The sequence below is a fragment of the Meles meles genome, chromosome 5 (assembly GCF_922984935.1).
Source record: "Meles meles chromosome 5, mMelMel3.1 paternal haplotype, whole genome shotgun sequence".
Classification (NCBI taxonomy): Eukaryota; Metazoa; Chordata; class Mammalia; order Carnivora; family Mustelidae; genus Meles; species Meles meles.
The window spans coordinates 124,235,281-124,255,099 of record NC_060070.1 but is presented as its reverse complement, the minus strand read 5'-3'; the positions used below and the strand labels follow the sequence as shown (position 1 = coordinate 124,255,099).

Below are 19,819 nucleotides of genomic sequence, written 5' to 3'. Positions count from 1 at the left end.
ATGAGTGCCAACATTGTCAGACTTCGCTAGTCATGCTAAGACTATTTCAGGTCTGCAGTTGCCTGGAGATTGAATGTTTTTTTACCAGATAGTTTGAGAGCCCGATGCTAGCCTAGAAATAGGTTTTGTCCATCTCTGAACTTTCATTCACATGTTAAGATGCTTGTGTGTGCTCACCGTCACCAGGCTTCATTTCAGCATTGTGCCACATGAATAGTAAAATGTAGTGCACGGCTGCTTGCCAGGAAGGTTAAATGCTGTCTTCTATTCTGGGTTCCTAGGGACTATTCATTTTAAACAAGCTCAAGGAAGACAAAGTACTTAGACTTAAGAAAGACAACTTAAGAGACAAAAGAGCCAGGAAAATCTGACTTTTATTTCTTAAATACTGTGAAGGAAGATGGGGGAAATGGTCCCCTGGTAAGGGAGGGCCATAGGGCAAAGAGCTAGGGATCATCAGCAAAGGCCCGGTGGGCATTAGGGAAGCGCTGGGGGCTGTAGTTGGGGTCTTCCTGCAGTCGCTTTTGTATATCAGCCCGGAGCTAGAGAGAGAGAGCAAGCAGGTTGGAGAGGCACCAGCCAAGGCCCTAGGATCCCAGCAAGCACACAAGGCCATCCCTTAGGAGCTAGCATTTCCCACCAGCCACACTGGGGGGAGCCCGATAATGGCATCACTGAGCCTTCCCAGATGCCACTAGGGAGAAACTTTAAAAAACACCAAGTAGTAGCCCCAAACTGACCAGTGAGTCTCTGGAGGGATCAGAGAAGAGGGGCCCTAACCCGACCCCTCCCACTAGACCATCCCTATTCTGCTTCAAGGTGGGGGCACCTGCTGCCTGTAGCTCTCCTGAACCTCTGGTGCCTCCAGGTCCCGGCTCAGGCTCTCGGGGCTCGTCAGGGGCCGAGCTCCGGCTGCCTTAGCTGCCCTGCTCACGGCCTCTGAGAGAAGCAGCTGGGGGCCCTCACCCTGCATCGTCTGGGGGACAGGGGGTCGGGAAGGAAAAGAGGATCAACGTCAGATCCAGTGCCACTGCCCAGCTCACCCTTTCCAGGAGCCAACCACTGAGTTTCTAGTCTAGCGGAGAGAAGGGAACTGGCCCACGGGTGATTCTGACGACAGCAATGCCTTCCTAGTTTTATCTGGCTCTGGCCGAGAGCGCACTGAATGCACTGGACTCACTCTTCAAAACACGAGGGGCAGGATGAGTCGAGCCATCCAACACTCAGAGCTAGTCAGTCCACGAGAGGAAGCCCACCTTGAGGGAACAGGCCCCAGCCACACAGGAGTCAGGTGGCCGGAGGACAGCACTGCCGGCATGTGCTAGCATGAGGTGTGCTGCCACCACTGTGAGCAAGTCAAGTTCCAGGAAGGCTTCCTCGTCCACTCAGCAATAGAACAAGAATAGGAAGAATTCCTTCCAACTCTTTTGTTTTTTTGTGTGTGTGTTTTTTTTTTTAAAGATTTTATTTATTTGACAGAGAGAGGCAGGCAGAGAGAGAGGAGGAAGCAGGCTCCCGGCTGAGCAGAGAGCCCGATGTGGGGCTCGATCCCAGGACCCTGAGATCATGACCTGAGCCGAAGGCAGAGGCTTTAACCCACTGAGCCACCCTTCCTTCCAACTCTTAACTAGTTTAATTCCAAACACGACAGGGGAACGGGATAGAGAGAGATCCTCAGGGAAGAGGTAGACCAACCTTACGTCTCTTGGCAGGCATACCACTGAGGTAGGCATCGCTCAGGGGGGGCTGCGGCTTCACCTTCCGCTGGCTCTGAATGTCCTGCTGGATAATCGGAACCCACTCCTGGGGAGAGAGAAGATATTGAGGAACTGGCACAACTTCTGCCTGCCCTTGGCCTCCCAGCTCACCTCCTGACACTTACTGGGGGGACTGCAGCTGCCCAAGGCTCTGTCTCAGCTGAAGCTCCATCCTGCTCGTCACGGGAGCTGCCACCCTCAGGAGCAGGAGGTGGCCCTCGGGACATGGCCTCTTCTGCCGTAGTGCCCGGGGCCGGGGAAGCATTCTCCCGCTGCGGTTCAGCAGGAAGATGCAGGCTTCAGCATCCCTAGCCTCCAGCCCTTCCACCTGCAGCCCTCCGCTCCCCACTGTCTGGCCCCTTGACCTCTCCCTGGTACCTGAGGCTCAGGGGAAGTTCTCTCTGATCCCTGAACTTCCATTGGCTCCTCAGGAAGGGGCTATGAAATTGGGCAGAGAAGGAGAACACGAAAGGCCCTCTCAGGCTTCTCCACTTCCCTCAAGTCCCCTGACCCCATAGCCCATCGGGGCCCTTACCTGGGGGGGATCACCGACCCTGCGAACATATCTGAGGATAGCATCAGGGCCCACGGGCATGTGCTCCAGAACCACCTGAAGCCTCAGTCCCATCATAGTGGTCAGCCAGCTCACCAAGGATGGGTTCACCCCACGAGACATGCGACGCTGAGGGCAGAAAGCAGCTTTGGAACACAACATCTTCAACCCACTTTTGAAAGGCATCAAAGAGTAAAGGATGACAGTTCGGAGAAGAAAAACAAAACAAGAACTGCAGGATAGCAGAGAGAATGGAACTCTAAGAAAATAAAAGGCTGGAGATGAGGGGCTGGGTGGTGCTTACAATTCGGCCATTGATGACTGCGGCCAGTTCCATCTGCTGTCCCCCCAAGCAGTGCAGGTTGAGGGCCAGGCATTCAAAGAGGCCCTGGTTACACAGCTCCAGCAAACGGGCCCCAAATCCACTGTCTGTGGCCAAGATGCGAGGAGAGGGTCGCTGGCACCTGGCAGCCCTTGTGCCTCTGACACCCCTGATGTCCACGACCCCGCGTGCCCGCCCCTGACCTGTGCAGTGCAGCACGTGAGCAGCAATGCTGTTGAACTGCTCTTGGAGAAACTCCAGGTTTGTCCGGATGATGTCCACGCCAGGCTGAACCTGCACCAGAGACTGAGAAACGAGACACACAACGACAGCCCAAATCAGGAACCCTGCGGAACTAGGGATTGAGGAGGCAGGAGGAATAGCAGCTACCCTCCCAACACCCAGGAGACAAGGGGACGGGGAAGGGCTACTCACAAAACTCTCCCGCACATATTCTTCCAGCCCCGTGATCAACGTGTGGGTTGCCGTCTGTGCGAGAAACAGCACAAGTTTAGAGCCAAGCTTCAGCCCTCAAGACACTGCCCTCCCCTCCACCTCTAGTAAGTCCAGGGCTTGGGCTGGAGCAATCGCTGTTTTAGGGGATAAACAGTCAGAAAAAGGAATGGAAGCTGAGCAAGAGCTAGAACTCCGGGACCCAGGGTCTTCATTTACCCGTATGTTACCAGGCGTGGGCTCTTGGCCACCCAAGTAGTGCTGGTGGAAAAAGGATCGCAGCTGGGGCTGGAGCCGCTGCAGTGGCTGGAAATGGCCGTGAAGAAGCATCACCACATCCACCATGGAAAAGTTCTGGCACAGAAGAGAGAGCAGGGCCCCAAAGAATCCTGGGAACAGGAGCCGAAGTCAGCAGTGGCCTTTACCACCTGGCCTGCCCACCCACCGCCAGCCTGTCCGCCTCATCCCACCTCAGCCACACCCCTCAACAGAGGTCGTCGACCTGCCCCTCCCTGGAGAAGGCCAAGGCACCCCCCGGCTTGCTCACCGAGGGCCCCATCAGCCCCAGGCTCGAAGATGTTGCTGGATCCACTGAGGCGCTGTATGAAAGCGGCGATACTCTCACTGCTGCCAGCCCGGGCCCCCAGGGAGCCCAGCAGGGAGTTCAGAACACCCTGCACCACGGAGGTAAAAAACTCCGGTGAAAGGCTCTCAAGACCCATGCCTCCAGGACTCCCTGCGCCACCAGAAGGGGACCCCGGTGGGGGCATGGTCTGCTGCTCGGGGGCCGGGGGTGGGGGCGGGGGTGGCGGAGGGGGCGGAGGCGCCGTCTGTGTTGCCTGGCAGACAGAGGAAAAACACACAACAGAAAACAAGGTGAGAATGGGAGCAAGGCATCAGTAAGGCACACACCAAAAGGAGCCTGGAAGATGGAGAACTCCGCTCTGGTCTTTACTCCCGGAAGCAGAACAAGCACGTGTGGTCAGGCGGCAGACGCAGGCGGAGCACTAGCCCCTCTCCCGCTGAACGGGTTAGGTCCAAAAGCAGGCTTCACAGCCCTGTCTTCCTCTTCCAAATGGGGGGCAGGGATCAGAGTCAAGGAAGTCCCACGGCTCCCTCCCACCGACAGGCCCCCAGAGGCGGGAGCCCAGCAGCAATATCATAGCAACAAGATGCCAGTGCCTAGCTGGGCTCAAGGAAAGGGAGGGTGAGCCGAAGAGCAAGCCAGCCACTCACCTGCAGAAAATCAGTCATGCCCTGCAGAAAGGCGGGGACACCGGGCATCGCCACGGTGATGGTGGGAGAAGCCATGCCGGGTCCTCCAGCCCCGGGCCCCGCCGGGCCCAGCAGGTTCCCCAGGAGCTGAGAGAACTGCAGGTCGGCCGCGGAGGGCTGAGAGGGTGGAGGCTGGGCGGGCCCCCCAGGAGCAGGGCCGGCTGTGGTAGCGGTGTTGGTGGTGCCGGCACTAGCTGAAGCAGTGGCGGGGGCTGGAGGCGGAGCCATTCCTGGGGTCCCCTGAGCTAGAGAGATCAAAAGAGAAAAGCTGAACTCTAAGGAAAAACGAAGACACCACAGCACTGCTGTTCCGGCCTCCCCAGCACGAAAGCAAAGACAAAAGACCTATGCAGAGATCAGGGAAGCACCCATGAGACCAGGAGAGGAGCACCAGCCTCCAGAGCTGTGGCCATCCCTTTGCTGGGGGCGGGGAGGAACAAGGACTCACCCACGAGAACAGGCTGCATCAGAAGCTGCCCCACAAGTCCGCTCACCATCTGGGCCAAAGAGGCATTTGTACCCAGCCCGGCACCCTGCTGAACAGAGAGGGGAGGCTTTCAGTCCTACCCTATCCATTCCCCACCACAGGAGTCTCTCCCCAGACTCTCCCCCACCAGAATTCCTGCACCCTTACTCACTAGAGTACCCGAGACAGGGGGCCCCCCAGGATGGGAAGGCCGAGCCTGTGGAGGGGTGGGCCGGGCGATCACCACCCGGGTCGGAGCTGTCGGAAAGCCTGGCACCTGCTGTCCTATGGGTGGCAGAGGGGAGAGACCAAAGAGGGCTGAGGGCTGGGCTCCAGCCCGCCAGCCAACAGCACCCACCACCATGGACCGTGTCCCACCTCCCAAGCTTCCCCTTCCGGGTCATTACCTGCGGCCGCGGAGGCAACAGCTGCCACCATGGCCTGATGAGTGATCTGGTGGGCGACGGCGTGCATGAACTCAGGGGGCAGGGAGGGCAGCTGGATGAGGGTGGAGCCTGGGGGGCGGGTCTGATGTAACCTTGAACCTGGATCCCCTTCAACCCACCCACTCGGCCCTACCCCTTCTCTACCCAGAGCTCAGCCTGCTCTGATGCCCTTACTCTTACCCAGGGTCTGGCCATGACCAGGGGTTCCTAGGGGGCCAGTGGGAGCACTCGGAACTCCACCGGGCTGTGTGCCAGAATCTGGGCAGGGAGACAGAGAGAGTGGCCCTGAGACAGGCGGGGCCAAGGCCTAACTGTACCCTCCTGAGATCAGCATCCTTCAGGCCCCACCCCCCCACAAGAAAGCCTGCCTTTCCCTCCATCTAGACAGGGAGGAGGCACTCCCTTCGCCAGGCACACAAATCTGCAAGGATTAGTCCCTCCTCCCCACACGAGCAGACTAAAGCTTCTGTCCTCCTTCCTCTGCTCCAGCAGCCGGCCGTGGCCTCTCCTGTCCGAATCCTCACTCCCTCACACCTCCATGCCAACCCATGTCCCGTGTCATGTACAGCTCTGCTCTACCAACGACTGGCCCTAACTCACCTTGGATGTTCATGTGCATCATGACCACGGGTTCCACGCTCTGGTGGGAAATCCGGATGACCCTCGGGTGGCTGGTGGTCGGGGGGGGAGCTGGCCCTGGCGGGGGAACCCCCTCAGTTGACGACTCAACAGTGGTAGAAGTGGGAGCCAGGGATGAGGCCTGCCCAGGACCAGGGGGAGCTGCCTCCGCACTGGCAGCCGGCGGGGGCCGAGTCCCATTCCCTGTCATGGTCACAGTGGTTCCCACGTTGATCTGGAGGAGATGGATAAGGCAGGAGTGAGGAAAACAAAAGCCTAACCAAGGGTACCCAAGACAGACTTCTCCAACCTCTCCATTTTCCATCCCTTTGTATTTCCAAAGTCCCTACCCCTGTCATTTCAAGCCTGATAGCTACTCTGGGTCATTCCACCAATAGCCGTGCATTGTCCATCCCTCCAATCTCACCCAACCCACCTGAATGGGGATGGCTGCCTGCTGGAGCACCATGGGGGTGGTGTAGTGCGACATGGGCCGGACCACATGCAGGTGTCGCGGGGGTGCACAGGCCAGATTGCAGCGCAGGTCCGACAGTGCCACGAAGGTGTTGCCCAGCAGCCGCAGGCTCTCCCCCACCAAGTTAATCAAGCGCTGATCCTCTTCGCGGCCCTCTTGCTGTCCCCCCGGGCCCAAGCACAAAAGGAAAATGTATTAAGCTGAAATGAACCTCAGTAACAAAAGCAGTAACATCTCTGAATAACACCATGCTCTCTACACCTTTGGGCACAGCCTGGGAAGCTTCTGGGTGGGCCCGGTCTCAGCAAATAATTTCTATTTCACATATACAAAAAGTTTCCTAGACGATCAGCACGTCATCACCTACTCATCTCCCTCACTCTACATTAACTTCCTAACTCCAAGTGAGCTTCCTGAGTAACTCGCCCAAAGAACTGAGAAATAAAAACATTAGACATCCCCAAGATTATCACCTTCCCTAAAAGGAAAAAAGGTCACTTACTCCCATGTCTACAAAAAAACCATTTTGTTGCAGACAATGTCATTTTTGGGGGAAAAGGTTATCTGCATTTCAGCCCATTCCACATGGGACGCAATGGGGGGTGAGGGGGCAGGTGGTGCTCACGTTGTTGTTGTAGTCCGTGGTGGCAGCGGCGCCCAGAACCTCGTAGTAACGGTGCAGGAAGGGCTGAAGGCGGCTCTCCAGCCGCTGGAGCTCCTGGAGCACTTCAACATACTCCGCCGGGGAAGGATGGCTGTGGACGACCCCGAGAGACAGTGAGCTGAGGCTTTCCTCGGATCCCCAACCTCCCAGCTGACCTAGACTACGCTGCCCTGTCTCTTGTCAGCCTCCCACACACCTGGCTCAATCCCTTCCAGGACCAGCAGAACATCCACCCTTCACCTGCACCCAGGGGGAGACAAGGAGAAGAAAACAATTGCTTCTGCCTTCCCCACCACATGACCCCATCCCTATGATGGCAAGGAACCTCCTTCTATGAAGGAAGAAACGCCACCTGTGTGAACTCAGAGAAGAGAGTCTTGATTGGGCTCAGGAACCACCACCTAGATTCCCTTGCCCCAAGGACAGCAGTGCTTCTGGCTCAAATGCCAGCCCCAACCCCACTCAGGTGGTCGAGAGCCTCTCTCTGCCTCTCTACGCTAACCCTACAGGTAACGCTGCCCAGTGGTTCCCCCCCATTCTCCCATCAGACCCTTCCCAGCTCTCATCCTTCACTGAGGACCCCCCACCCCCCTCCCAAAGGGTCCCTTCAGGGTTCTCACTTGGGTGCATTTGTCTCTGGGGCAGGCGTTGGGCCCACAGGGGCTGGGCCAGAAGGGGTTAGTTCTGGGCTCTGGGCTGGGGCACGCTCCTCCACTTCTTCTGCCTCCATGGGCTCCCGAGGAGGTACTTCACTTTCGACTGGTTCTGATGTTTGAGAGCTCAAGGCTCCAGGCTCCGGGGCCACAGTCGGCATCTGTGGGGGCAGCTGACTGTGCTGTGCTTGGGGTCCCCCTCGACACTGAAGGGGAGAGATTTAGGATACCAAAGGCAGGATGAGACTGCTGCATATTACTCAGTCAACAGAGAACAAGTTGCAGAAGGAGCTCTAACTAGGCTCCCTGAAAGCAGGGTTTTGCACCTGTCTCTTTGACCCTCCAGCAACCAGCACAAAACTTAACAAGACGCATAATAAATAAACTATAATACTTGAGAGTTACTAACAGAAAAAAGAAACAATGGTTCCCTAAACCTCCACGAGGAGAATTAAAAAAAAAAAATCACACGTTACAGTCACAACAAACTAATGAAACTGGGACATCTCAGCATCAAATATAGTAAGTAGAAAACTAAAAAAGCATGGACTCTTTTCTGTAATTGAAAAAAGATGCCACAAAAGTTATCTACTAAGTCTGCAACACACTTTCCAAATACCAGGCACTCAAAGGTTTGGCAGGGACAAGACAGATACAGGGACAAAGATACTTTTTCTGCCCCCAAAGAGTGAAGACTGCAGAGAAGAGACCAGATTAGGCAGGAAGAATCCGGCTGATCTGGCCAGTCACGCCTTCGCTACCAGGCAGACACAGAATGGTAAGAGAGAATAAAGAGACAGACCAACCCTAGCCAGTCTTGCCCACTGACCTCCATCCGGGATAGTAAGGTCTGTATATCCCTGATCATGTGCTGAGCCATCACCAGCCGTACTCGGGGCTCACTCTATACAGGAAGAAAAACAAAATGAGGATACGTCTGAGACAGAGGCATGAACGCTACCACCCACTGAACCAGGACCCAGCCAGCTCCTCAGCCAGGTCCTCCCCCAACCTTATGGCCTCCTTCTCCCAGATCCCCTTCCCTGACCCTCCCAGGCCCGTGATACCTGAATCGGGGCCTGTTCCATGTTGATGTGAACATCCACAGCAGAGCCGTCACTCTGGGAAAAGGGTAAGGGAAGTTGCTCTGGGAGAAGCCAAATACTAAGGCCCCCACACCTCCAACTCATTCTGTGGAGCCCCACCCTTTTTCTCAAAGACTGAGGCCATATCAGACCTCAGGAACCTGGAAATCCAATCTAAACACCGAGACTCCTGTCTTATGAGCTCTCTGCTATTACCATAACCAAACCACCCTTCCCCACAAAAACTGGCCTAAGTGGAACACAAGCTTACAGGAAGGTTGAAGGTTCCAACCATGACATAGCTGTTGGCATTCCGATCATGAACAGAGGCCCCAGGCCCCCGTGTACCAGGTGGGGGTCCTCCACCATGGGTGGCTGAGGCAGAACCTATCCCAGAAGATGCCCCAGAAGGGAGCTGAGTCTGAGGAGGAGCCCGTTCCACGAGGTGAATAACCTTTCCCCCAACATCTGCAGAAAAAAAAGATACATACCAAGGCATTATACGATCAGGTAAGCCCAAGGCCTCAGCTCATCCCTCAACCTCTGAACTGCCTTCCCCAAACTCTTACTGTATTCCTGGAGCTTCTTATCATCCTGCAGAACTCGTCCCTGATAAATGAGCCGTTGTTTCTCAGAGGGAATGCTGACAGAGGCAGCGATGTGCTCTTTAAACTCCTTTACATTCATCTACAAGGGAAAGACACCAAAAACTATCAGTGAATGTAGGAAAATGGAAAGGACAGAGGGGGACAACTGACTTTTGGGAGTGAGGGGTAAAAACCACTCAATCATAACATCACTACGCATTTGTCTTGATTGTGAGGTAATTATTGAGCAAAGCCCCAAACTAAGACATGTTAATACCTGTCAAAACAGACAACAAACGTTAACAAACTTCAGGTTATGTGCCCACAAGAAAATTATGTGGCTGAGAAACAGAAAAGCTAACTGACATTCCCTTCTCTCTCTGGCTCCCAAAGGAATGTGTGTCTACAGATACCAGTGACCCTCCCCAAACACAAAATAATATAATTCTGCAATCTCAAAGAGAAATGCAATGACAAGGAAAGAGGAAGCAAAAAAATCAAGTTAAGGAAAGAAAGACTCACCGAGCAGAAAAAGAATAAACACTTTCCTAACTGAACAAGTGAGTCTTCGGAAAGCATCAGACTACTTATACACAAGTAATCACAAAAACCCACACAGTTATTTTTTTGTTTTTTCCCCCACACAGTTTTTTTGTATACATTTTAAAAGTTATGGACCAGGGGCACCTGGGTGGCTCAGTGGGTTAAGCCTCTGCCTTGGCTCAGGTCATGGTCTCAGGGTCCTGGGATCAAGCCCTGCATCAGGCTCTCTGCTCCGCAGGGAGCCTGCTTCCCCCTCTCTCTCTGCCTGCCTCTCTGCCTACCTGTGATCTCTCTCTGTGTCAAATAAATTTTTTAAAAAATTTAAAAAAAAAAAAAAAAGCTATGGACCAACCCCTCAAGATTTTGTCTCCAAGTATCACAGGAATTAATGGCACAAACAGCTTTTAATGTCTCTGGCATTAAAATCAAAAGATTCAAATTATGCCACAGATACTAGTAATTCCACTCAACAGTCTGTTAGGGATCTAGCAGAGCTATAGGCTCTGATTTCTAGCCTTTAAAAACATAATACAAACCTGACCAATTTTTATTTTTAAGACTTGAATTTTGGATCTCTGTTCTGTTTCCCTTCCCAAAGGCAGAAGCCATGTCTGTCCCTTTGGGCTGGGGTTCACTCATGCTGATGGCATACAGATTCCTCCTTCCTCCATATTTCTCTCTGCACTGAGTTCTATCAAGGTGGAAAAAGGCAGAACAAAATCTGCCTCATTCAACAGAAGCCATACCTTCTCACTCAACAAGAAACACCAGAAATTGTCCTGTCTAAAATATGAACAAAGGAACCAATGAAAGAAAATTCAAGGACCAAAAAATCAGGCTCTTCTCTCAGGATAAGAGGCCTGTAAAAGGAAGAGTTAATGGGTGTCTTCCAGAAGTGCTGGGGTCTCACCTGGGCCCCCACAATAAAGGTCCGAGTCTGAGAGTCCAAGGTCTTCACCAGCACCTCCAGGCTGTCAGGTTCCTCCATACTGGTAGTGGTACTGGTACTATCACTGGGCTCCATGGCCGACAGCTCCCTAAGGAAGAATAGAGGGAGGGAGGCCTGCTGTCGCCCAAAGCAGATTTTATACACTCGGAAGCCTCCCCGGTCTGAGTCTCCGCCGTAATACCTAAAGAGTTTCTCCCACACAAGCACACACACTCACACCCGCTCCCATCCCCCTTCTGATTCCGGGGCACGGGGAGAGAAACACAAAGGGCAGGAGACCGACGGCACAGGGAGCTGGAGGACGGGAAGATGGGAGGGGCTCCACGATGCCAATCACAATAAGGAAGGGCCAGTCAGGCTAGCGAGCCGGGAAGGTAGGAAACAGGAGACCAGTGTCATCACCAGTCGCGATACCACAAAGGCCCCAAAGGTCGGCAAACCCTAAGGAGCACACGAGAGCGGGGGATCGCGCCAGAGTCTGCGGAGACAGTGGTTTCGCGCACGCGCGCCACGCCACGCCCATCGAACCCTCCTAAGTCACGACAGACCCGAGATGACGGACACTCACGGGGGGCCAGACTGGCTAGCTGACTGCCCCCCTCTTCCGCCTTCCCTCGATGTTCCAGCAGAGCGGCGCAACCAACACACACCACACACACACAACCGACACACAGACACACACATACAAACACACACACCCCACCACTACCAACACCACCACCCCGGGCTCCGCCCCCGAGTTCCCCACGGTACCGTCACTTCCGGTCTCCCCCAACTTGCCACCGATGGCCACTTCCGTTTCCCCGATAGTATTTGGGGATCGCTAGGCGGTAACTTCCGGCTCCCCCCGGTCCCCAAGCTTAACTTTTGTGGGGCACGATGAGGAAGTTCGTGGCCCCAAACAGTGAATTCCTGGGGGCAAGACGGGCTGGGGCCGGCCTGGATGGGAGGGAGCCGAGCACCCCGAGGAGCCGCCACCACCGTCGCCCGGGGGACCGTACTGCGCCTGCGTGCGTCGCAGTACGCATGCGTACACCCTTAGGTACCGCCCCACCCCCGCTAACGCTGTTCATTTTTTCTGTGCACGCGCTTGAGTCTTGGGAGGTTGGGGTGGCTACTATAAATGCCTGAAAGTAATTACCAGATGAGATGCTATTCTTCGAGAGGCTTTGACAGTTGTGTGCCTCTTGGGAGTTTGGGGACTGGGGATTGTGCCTCATGAATCTATGTTAAAGTCTTGGCCGGCAGACAATTTGAGGCGGCACTGTGCTGGCCTCCTAAAATTCTGTCATCTCACTCCGGCCCTCGCGGCGCTACTACTCCCGCGCCTCCGGAAGTCATCGTTTCTTTAGGCGGTTGGAGGCGGCTCGCGTGCGATCGCGTCGTTGGGGCTGACCTCGGTACTGCCCGGTGGGCGTTCGGCGGCGTGGGCGCCATATTCCTCGCCGGCGGTGTGCAGCCGAGAGGACACGCCATGTTCTGGAGCAACTGAGGATTTACTGCTTTTCAGGACTTTCGTCAGAAAAGGGCGCCTCCAAGTTTGGGAATTGGGAGCGAGTGGAGTCAGACTGGACCGAAAGCCAAGACTCCTATCCTGGGATATTGAAGGGGCCGTCGAACGGCTGGCGCAGGCCGCAGTCGATGGGCGGCTGGGCAGTCGGCACCCCACCCCCGCCCTCGGGCATGCCCCTGGCCCTGAGGCGCTTCGACTTAGAAGCTCCGCGTTCCTGCCGGCCTGGCTACCCCCGGTGTCCACACCTTTCTGGAATTCGTAGTTTCTACCCAGGGCCCAGTACTGTTTCAGTTAATAGTTCTAATAAACACCTGTTCAGCGAGCACTTGGTGTGTGCCAAACGATTTGCTCAGGATTTTTCGTATTGTCCCACTTAAAAGCCTTTCAACGCCTGAGATAGTATTATAAAAAGTGGCAAACATTACCTCCAAATGTTATAATGGGCTCTCATATACCCATCACCCAGTTGATTCTTTTCAACTAAATCGCAAGCTCACAGCAAGCCTCACCTCTTTGAAATTTTTTGGCATTGTGTGGCTTATACAAAACGTATTGAGGAAGCCCCATCTTTTATGGCATTAATTGGTCCACCCACTTGGCACTATCCAATGAGTGCCTCTTGACAATTCTTCCCGTACTATTATTTGAGAACCTATAGCCCACCAGAAACTGTAATAGGTGCCTTTACAAACATTAATTATAGCGAATATTTACTTTGGAATTAACCATGTGCAGGCCTTTGCTAAGGGCTTTACATGCATTATCTCTTTTAGTCCTATGAAACTGATGATTTGGTCATCTTACAAGTGAAAAAAAAACAGGCATAGAGATTAATAAAATTGTCCAAGATCTAACAAATAGTGGAGTTAGGGTTTGTGCCCATTCTGCCTAACACCAATATCTATCCTCTTAACCCTTATGTGACGTAGCTTCTTCCTTCTAGTAATAAATGTTGCGTGAAGGAGCTCGCATCAGTGAACTTTTCTCAGGGGTGTACATACTGTTCCCCTAATTACAAACTTCAGAGAAGGCCTCCCATCCACCAGGTCCCAGCATCTGGTTCATACCTGTTCTAAATAACTTACCAGGCTGTGTACTGCAGTGATTTGTTTTGTTTACACAGCTAGTATTTTTTATCTGCTCTCAAGGCCAGGAACTATGTCATTCATTTTTATGTCTCTAGGGCTTAGCTGGGCAAACAGCTGGGACACACAACAGTTTGCTAGGTGAATGAATGAATCAGTTCACCTCTCTTCAGTGCTATACAACAGAACAGATATCCAGCTCAGATACTGGCTGAAAGACCACAGGCTTCTACCCAGAGGACTCAGCTCTCATAATTCCTGAGACACCCTGGACATGCCAGGGTATATTATGGAGTGTGATGGCATCTAGAAGAGGGGGAGGAAGGCCCAACACTGTAGGTAATCCAGACTTGGGCTGGAAAACAAGGTTGAAGTTACTCATTAGCAGGTGAAAGGGTCAAGGGTCAAGGCAAGGGGGCTAGAAGCAGAGTGGACTGAATAACTAGCAGGGGGAGAGAGAGCAGTTAAGGCACCGGCCCTTCACGAAGAGTACCAGCTCCCTCCGGCCTGAAGATGTTCCACCAAATATGGGCAGCTCTGCTCTACCTCTGTGGTATTCTCCTTAACTCCATCTACCAGTGCCCTGAGTACAGTCAACTGACAACTCAGGGAGTGGATGGGAAAGAGGTATGGACTGAGAATGGGGGAAGCCGATGGTGGGGGCTCTGAGGGGGTGCGTTGCCTTGGATGACCAGAACCACGCTGGGAAAGGAAGGGAGAAAGGGTGTATCACAATAACAAATGTGAAAACAAGTAAAAAGAAAAAAAGAAAAAATATATATATATATATATATTAGTACTGTGGCCATCAATGTGGAGACATGGTAGAATTGGGAGGTGGGTGGTTACTCAGGGGCCACAAAGGAAAAGTCACTTAATGACTTCCTGTCATAACCCAACACCTTGTTGGGAAAAAGCAGCTGCCACTCCACTGCTAAGTCCTGCTGTCTTAAGAGTGATGACGAAGAGGTTGAATGGGCCCTGTAGTGGGGACCCACCCTCTCCTGATCCCCTCGTTCTCTGCAGTTCCCAGAACCACACCTGGGCAGGTGGTACTTTATCGCAGGGGCAGCTCCCACCAAGGAGGAGTTGGTGACTTTTGACGCTGTGGACAACATTGTCTTCAACATGGCTACAGGCTCTGCCCCCACAAAGCTCCAGCTTCGTGCTACCATCCGCATGTGAGTGGTGAGGAGTCAGAGGCACCAGGAATGGCAGTCTCTGCCTAGAAAATGAGCGCCCCCCCACAAAGAGCTAGGTTCTTTGGGATAGCCATTTTTGGCCCACTGAGTTCAACAGTTCTCTTAGTTTCCCTCTGAAGAGAGATGGGCCTAAAACCAACTGTCCCGTGGTAGCCTGAAACCCAAGGGGACCCAGACTTCAAAGAGAAATAAGATGGAATAAACAGAGGCTGGTACTGTGTGGCTGGGGTGTCTCTCAGTCTTTCGTCCTTGCCACCAATTCTGCAGGAAAAATGGACTCTGTGTGCCCCGGAAATGGATCTACCACGTGACTGAAGAGAGCACAGATCTTAGAACTGAAGGTTGGTTCTCTCCAGCCCTCACCCTCCCCAAGTCCCCTGGGCTTGCTTGTTTTTGCCTCTCTGTCCTCACACTCTCCACCAAACCCCCGCCCCAACAGGCCGCCCTGACATGAAGACGAAGCTCTTCTCCAGCTCATGCCCCGGTGGAATCATGCTGAAAGAGTCAGGCCAGGGTTACGAGCGCTTCCTCCTCTACAGTGAGTGGGGATGCCAGGCAGGAAGGGTTGGAGAGAAACAACGGGAGGGCAGGAGAGCCTCTCACTCTGGGTCCTATGATATCATCCCAGGAGGGTCTGGGTGCTGTCCTCACCACGGAGGTACTGAGAATCTGGGACTTTGATGGGCCTGGCCCTGCCCTGCTCTTCCAGATCGCTCACCACATCCTCCTGAAAAGTGCGTGAAGGAATTCCAGTCCCTGACCTCCTGCTTGGACTTCAAGGCCTTCTTACGGACTCCCAGGAATCAAGGTGAGGGGGTAAAGTCCCACAGAAGAGGACTAGGACTCACCAAGTCTTCTGCAGGTGCCGGATGAAAGGGACTCAAGTGATGTCACTGGAGGACATGGTCAAAGGCTAACATTATTAGAGTGGCTGTGCTGACACATCCATTTGTCATAGGCTGCGATGGCACCAGAAGGATGTGGCCAAGAGCTGTGGTGTAGGTGTCATCCTGAGGGAGCCAGGATGGGCTCTGGGCTACTCAAAAGAGGTTTCTTGAGTTTCCGGTGGATAAAAGGGGCAGGGGGCTAGACACATAGGGAAAAGGGCTTCAGGGACCCCTTCTTTGATGTGGGGAAAAGCAGGAATGCATTCTCCTCCACCCCATTACTACCAACGTTGCTTTTCTCCCTGGAGTTCCTTCCTTTCCATCCTCTTCTTTTCTCCCTCCTCCCACCAGAGGCCTGCGAGCTGTCCAGTAACTGACCTGTGGCTTCATCTGTGCCCCAGATGGATATGGTGGGAGCTGCTATTGTGCTGTGGGGAGGAGGAGAAGCTGGAGACTCCCAGCTCCCTTTCAAGAGTAATAAAGATGATTTTTCAATCCTCATCTCATTTTGGGCTTGTCTCCAGAAAGCAATCCCCCCAATCTCCATTTCAGTACTCCCCCTGGACCTTCTACTACCTAAACCCCCAGCTGGACGGCGTCAGGAAGGACACTAAGTGATGGTAACTCTCTTTGTAGTGGTATATTTAGGATTTGGTGTGATTACAGTTGTTTATTGCTGAGTGTGCAAACCCCTAACCTGAGTGAGAACTCTAAGCTCCAGTGCTTCCCCATACTGCCTGTCTGAGCTGCCAACCCCTCTGAATTGGCCCTCCTGCCAATACTGCCTGCACCATCCCCACTCCCCTGGCTCCTAGGACCACCCAGATCCTTCCTGCAGGCCCCTGTCACTGTTGGCTCCTCTCCACACCCCTTAATCCACCCACCTCACAGTCCCATTCTTCCCTAGGTGGCTCAGATCCTAGGATCCAAGGGCTCCCTTTGGTCTCCAACCACCCTCTTACCCTAGTTAGAGGCCTGTCTGTCCTGCCTCTGGTCTCTTCCACCCTTGGGTAGTTTTGAAAGGTAATGAGGACTCTTTAGTCTTTATTGTTCACCACCACACTTATTTTTTTCTTTTAAAAAGTAAAGGTGGAAAGAAAAAACTGGAAGTGGGAGAAATGTAAAAGCAAAAAGTAACAACAGCTGGTGAATTCAAGGGCAATATCCCCATTGTCCATTAACAGATATCCTAAACAGCTCTACTCTCTCTTGTGTATGAAGGGGGGCCACACCCTCACACTCTGGGGTTTCTTCCCCATCCCTGAGGTCCCTGAGCTTACAATCTGGGTCATGGCCCCCACTTTTCTCCTACAGGCCACACTATCTTCACTCTTGCTCCCACCCCACTCAGGATGGGGGTACTAGGTCACACCTCATCTTGCAGTCACAGCCCCTTTCCTGGGTCTCCCCTCTATTCCTCACCTTCCCTCTCCAATTTCTCGCCATCCAAGTCAGTGGCCTCCTCCTCCCCACTGGGCTCCCGGAGGCTGACAGCCAGCACCAGGGCCTGAAGGAGACCAAAGAGGCAGGCAAAGTGCAGGGGGTGAGCAGTAAGTAGACTCAACACAGCATGGAGCCCATGCAGGGCAGCCAGAAAGGACAGCAGCCCATGCAGCCAGAGGCCCAGCGGTCCACGCAGGCCCAATGCATCCAAAGCTGCCCTCAGAGGCCGCGAGCACAGCCCCAGCAGGGCTGAGGCCAGCAGCTCCAGCAGGTGCAGAGTCAGGTTGGTTGAGATCTGCAGACACTCCTCTGGGCCCCCCAGGTACTGCAAGGGAGCTCCTGCTCCCCCACCTGGATCCCCCCGCAGCCAGCCCAGCAGCTTCTGACGCCGTCCTGGCTTCTCCACTGGGGCTTCTGGCCCAGGGGGGCTTAGTACCCCTTCAGGGGACACTCCAGGTCTGGTGCCACTGGAGCCCACAGGATCCTGGCCCTGTTTGAGAACAGACCCTCCAGTCCCCAGTCTCCCAGACTCTTGAGTGTTAGAGACAGTCTTGTCCCACTTGAAGGAATCCATTCTGTTGCTTCGCAGTTGCTCATCTCGGACCTCCCTACTTGGTTCTGGAGCAGCCTCAGAGCTCCTCCGTGCCTCTGGGTCCTTGGTCTTGAGAGGCCCCACATCTCCCATGGTTTCTGGGGCACTATCCCAGTCACTCCCTGAATTCTCAGAGGAGCTGTCCACTCGTCTGAGTTCTGGGGCAGGCAGGTCAGGCTTCGTTGGTTTCCCACGACCCCAAGGGCGAGGTAGCCAGCCACTAAGCCGTCGCAGGAACATGGTTGAGATGTGTAGTGAGCCCCCAAAATTCTGGGGCTGCTTCCTGGAACTGCTTTGATTCTGCTTGGAACTCAGCCCTCAAGTTTGGGGGCTGAGTGTCTCCTCAGAAGCCAGAGTCTGTCCAAGCTCAGAACTACTGTTTCGTGAGTCCTACTCTGAATTCAGAAGTGGCTCCCCACTTCTCTGGATGTCCTGCTACCTCAAGTGTGGCAAGTGGCTTGTTCCTTTTCAGTTTTGAGGTAAAACGGGGAGGCACAACCAAATTCATTCACCACCACCCCAAAACACAAGATTCAGGCCAAGAATCCCCAGGACCTGAGAAGGCCTGGGTCACCCCCACGGTGTCCTCCCTGGGTTTCTGGGTTTCCTTTCCTACAGGCAGCACCCCAAGTTTCACTCACCAAGGCCACGCCCCAAGGTGCCCCAGAAACTGGGGAGGCGGTGCTCCATCCAAGAAGGAAGGAAGGTGGCCCTGAGTCTCAGGTGCTCCCAATCTGGAGAGTCCTGACCTAAGGGAGCTCAAGCAGGCAGTCTCTTACTGGGGTTTAGGAGAGAGATGTTCAGCAAACTCCTGCCAGCAGCGTTCTTTTCTCGATTTAGAGAGCTAGGAATCCTACAAAAAGACCCGACCGGTCCCCGAGCGCGCAGGTGAGACGCGATCTCTACAAGGTCAGGCCAGAGATGTCCTGGGAGATCCTCGTCGCGAGGCCAAGCGCGGGCCTGCTGGGGACCCAGGCGTCCGGGCTCTGCGCGCTGCGACTCCTACCGGGCCCGGCGTCGGGGCCGCGGCCTCAGTAGGCCGCCCGGAGCCGCAGAGCCCGGAAGCAGCTGCACCGGGGCGGGAGGGACAGGCGGGGGCGGAGCCCGCAGTTCGTGGGGCGGACCCTACGGATCCACCGCCCCCCGCGCCCCCCGCGCCGTTAGTACACACCACTCCGCTGGGCGCCAGCTGAGGTCTGACAGGGTCGGGGCAGCAGTATAAACCTAGCAATCTCTCTTCGTCGCCCATATGTCCCTGGGTCGCCAGTGCTCCCCTAAACTCCGCTCCCTTTAGCCTCCTGCTCTTTGGTTATTCCCTGCACCCTCCACCCCCAACTCCTCCTTTTCTTGTCCAAGACCTCGTAAAAGGCTTTTCCGGAAAAGCACGGCTGCTTCCCTAGGACTTGTGTTGATCTTTCCTGCCCCTCCATGCAGATTTTACTTCCTGGGTCTGACAATAGTGAGCTCTCCCTTAGGTCCAGCACCCGGTATGAGCAGCAGAAGGGAAGGGGAGACAAGTGTTGACAAATACAACATGCTTCCTGCCCTCAGGCGTTTTCAGGTTGTAAAATGAAGAACCCTGATTTAAGTTTTACATTTGGGAGGCCAAATGTACACTGGGAGGTTCTGACTGTCGTTCCACCATCATCATCCTAGAGGCCGGATATTCTTAGGCCCTTCCAGCCCATTGGCCTCTTCCTGCAAGACCCCATCTACTCTCATCACCTCCATGAGCTTTCCCAGGCTTCCCCTATCACCATGCATTGTATATTTGATCACATAGCTGCCTCCTCCTCTAGCTATGAGCAATTAGAAAGTTGGGAATATGTCCTACTTCTCTTCTTAGCATATAGTATTTGATCTTGTTTAAAATTGAGTAATTGAGGGGTGCCTGGGTGGCTCATTGGGTTAAAGCCTCTGCCTTCGGCGTGGGTTGTGGTCCCACCGTCCTGGGATCGAGCCCCACATCCGGCTCTCTGCTCGGCAGGGAGCCTGCTTCCTCCTCTCTGCCTACTTGTGATCTCTGTCAAATAAATAAAAATCTTAAAAAAAAAAATGAGTAATTGAGGGGCACCCAGGTGGCTCAGTGGGTTAAACCTCTGCCTTCAGCTCAGATCATGATCTCAGGATCCTGGGATCAAGCCCCACATCAGGCTCTCTGCTCAGCAGGGAGCCTGCTTCCTCCTCTCTCTGCCTGCCTCTGCCTACTTGTGATCTGTTAAATAAATAAATAAAACATTGTAAAATCAAT

At 54.0% G+C, this 19,819-nt stretch overlaps 3 protein-coding genes across 29 annotated transcripts; 1 reads left to right on the top strand and 2 right to left on the bottom strand.

The window, feature by feature from the left end:
• Positions 1–356: 356 nt before the first annotated feature.
• On the bottom strand, positions 357–11,818 carry BAG6 (BAG cochaperone 6). 27 transcript variants are annotated; one of them, XM_046005180.1, is made up of 26 exons: positions 11,600–11,818; positions 10,808–10,934; positions 9,337–9,454; positions 9,039–9,235; positions 8,750–8,803; positions 8,512–8,586; positions 7,650–7,888; positions 6,991–7,120; positions 6,327–6,524; positions 5,873–6,125; positions 5,453–5,557; positions 5,234–5,341; positions 4,999–5,111; positions 4,809–4,896; positions 4,322–4,605; positions 3,633–3,924; positions 3,305–3,474; positions 3,068–3,121; positions 2,836–2,938; positions 2,615–2,739; positions 2,293–2,439; positions 2,136–2,195; positions 1,883–2,029; positions 1,696–1,803; positions 830–976; positions 357–542 (listed from the first exon to the last, which is right to left on the bottom strand). In XM_046005180.1, the coding sequence occupies exons 2-26, from the start codon at positions 10,919–10,921 to the stop codon at positions 447–449; spliced, it is 3,525 nt and encodes a 1,174-aa protein (XP_045861136.1). In that variant the 5' UTR covers positions 10,922–10,934; positions 11,600–11,818; the 3' UTR covers positions 357–446. The 27 variants fall into 27 exon arrangements, 26 of the variants coding, with proteins under 26 accessions (XP_045861136.1, XP_045861126.1, XP_045861128.1 ...); XM_046005170.1 differs by lacking the exon at positions 11,600–11,818 and adding an exon at positions 11,415–11,564; XM_046005172.1 differs by lacking the exon at positions 11,600–11,818 and adding an exon at positions 11,415–11,564 and having other exon boundaries at positions 4,809–4,893.
• Positions 11,819–13,900: 2,082 nt separating this feature from the next.
• On the top strand, positions 13,901–16,034 carry APOM (apolipoprotein M). Its single transcript, XM_046005199.1, has 6 exons — positions 13,901–14,071; positions 14,471–14,625; positions 14,914–14,987; positions 15,086–15,184; positions 15,356–15,454; positions 15,885–16,034. Exons 1-6 carry the CDS (start codon positions 13,958–13,960, stop codon positions 15,908–15,910), a joined length of 567 nt encoding a protein of 188 aa, XP_045861155.1. The 5' UTR covers positions 13,901–13,957; the 3' UTR covers positions 15,911–16,034.
• Positions 16,035–16,172: 138 nt separating this feature from the next.
• C5H6orf47 (chromosome 5 C6orf47 homolog) lies at positions 16,173–18,783 on the bottom strand. Its single transcript, XM_046004111.1, has one exon. It carries the CDS (start codon positions 17,806–17,808, stop codon positions 16,945–16,947), a length of 864 nt encoding a protein of 287 aa, XP_045860067.1. The 5' UTR covers positions 17,809–18,783; the 3' UTR covers positions 16,173–16,944.
• Between the last annotated feature and the right edge of the window lie 1,036 nt (positions 18,784–19,819).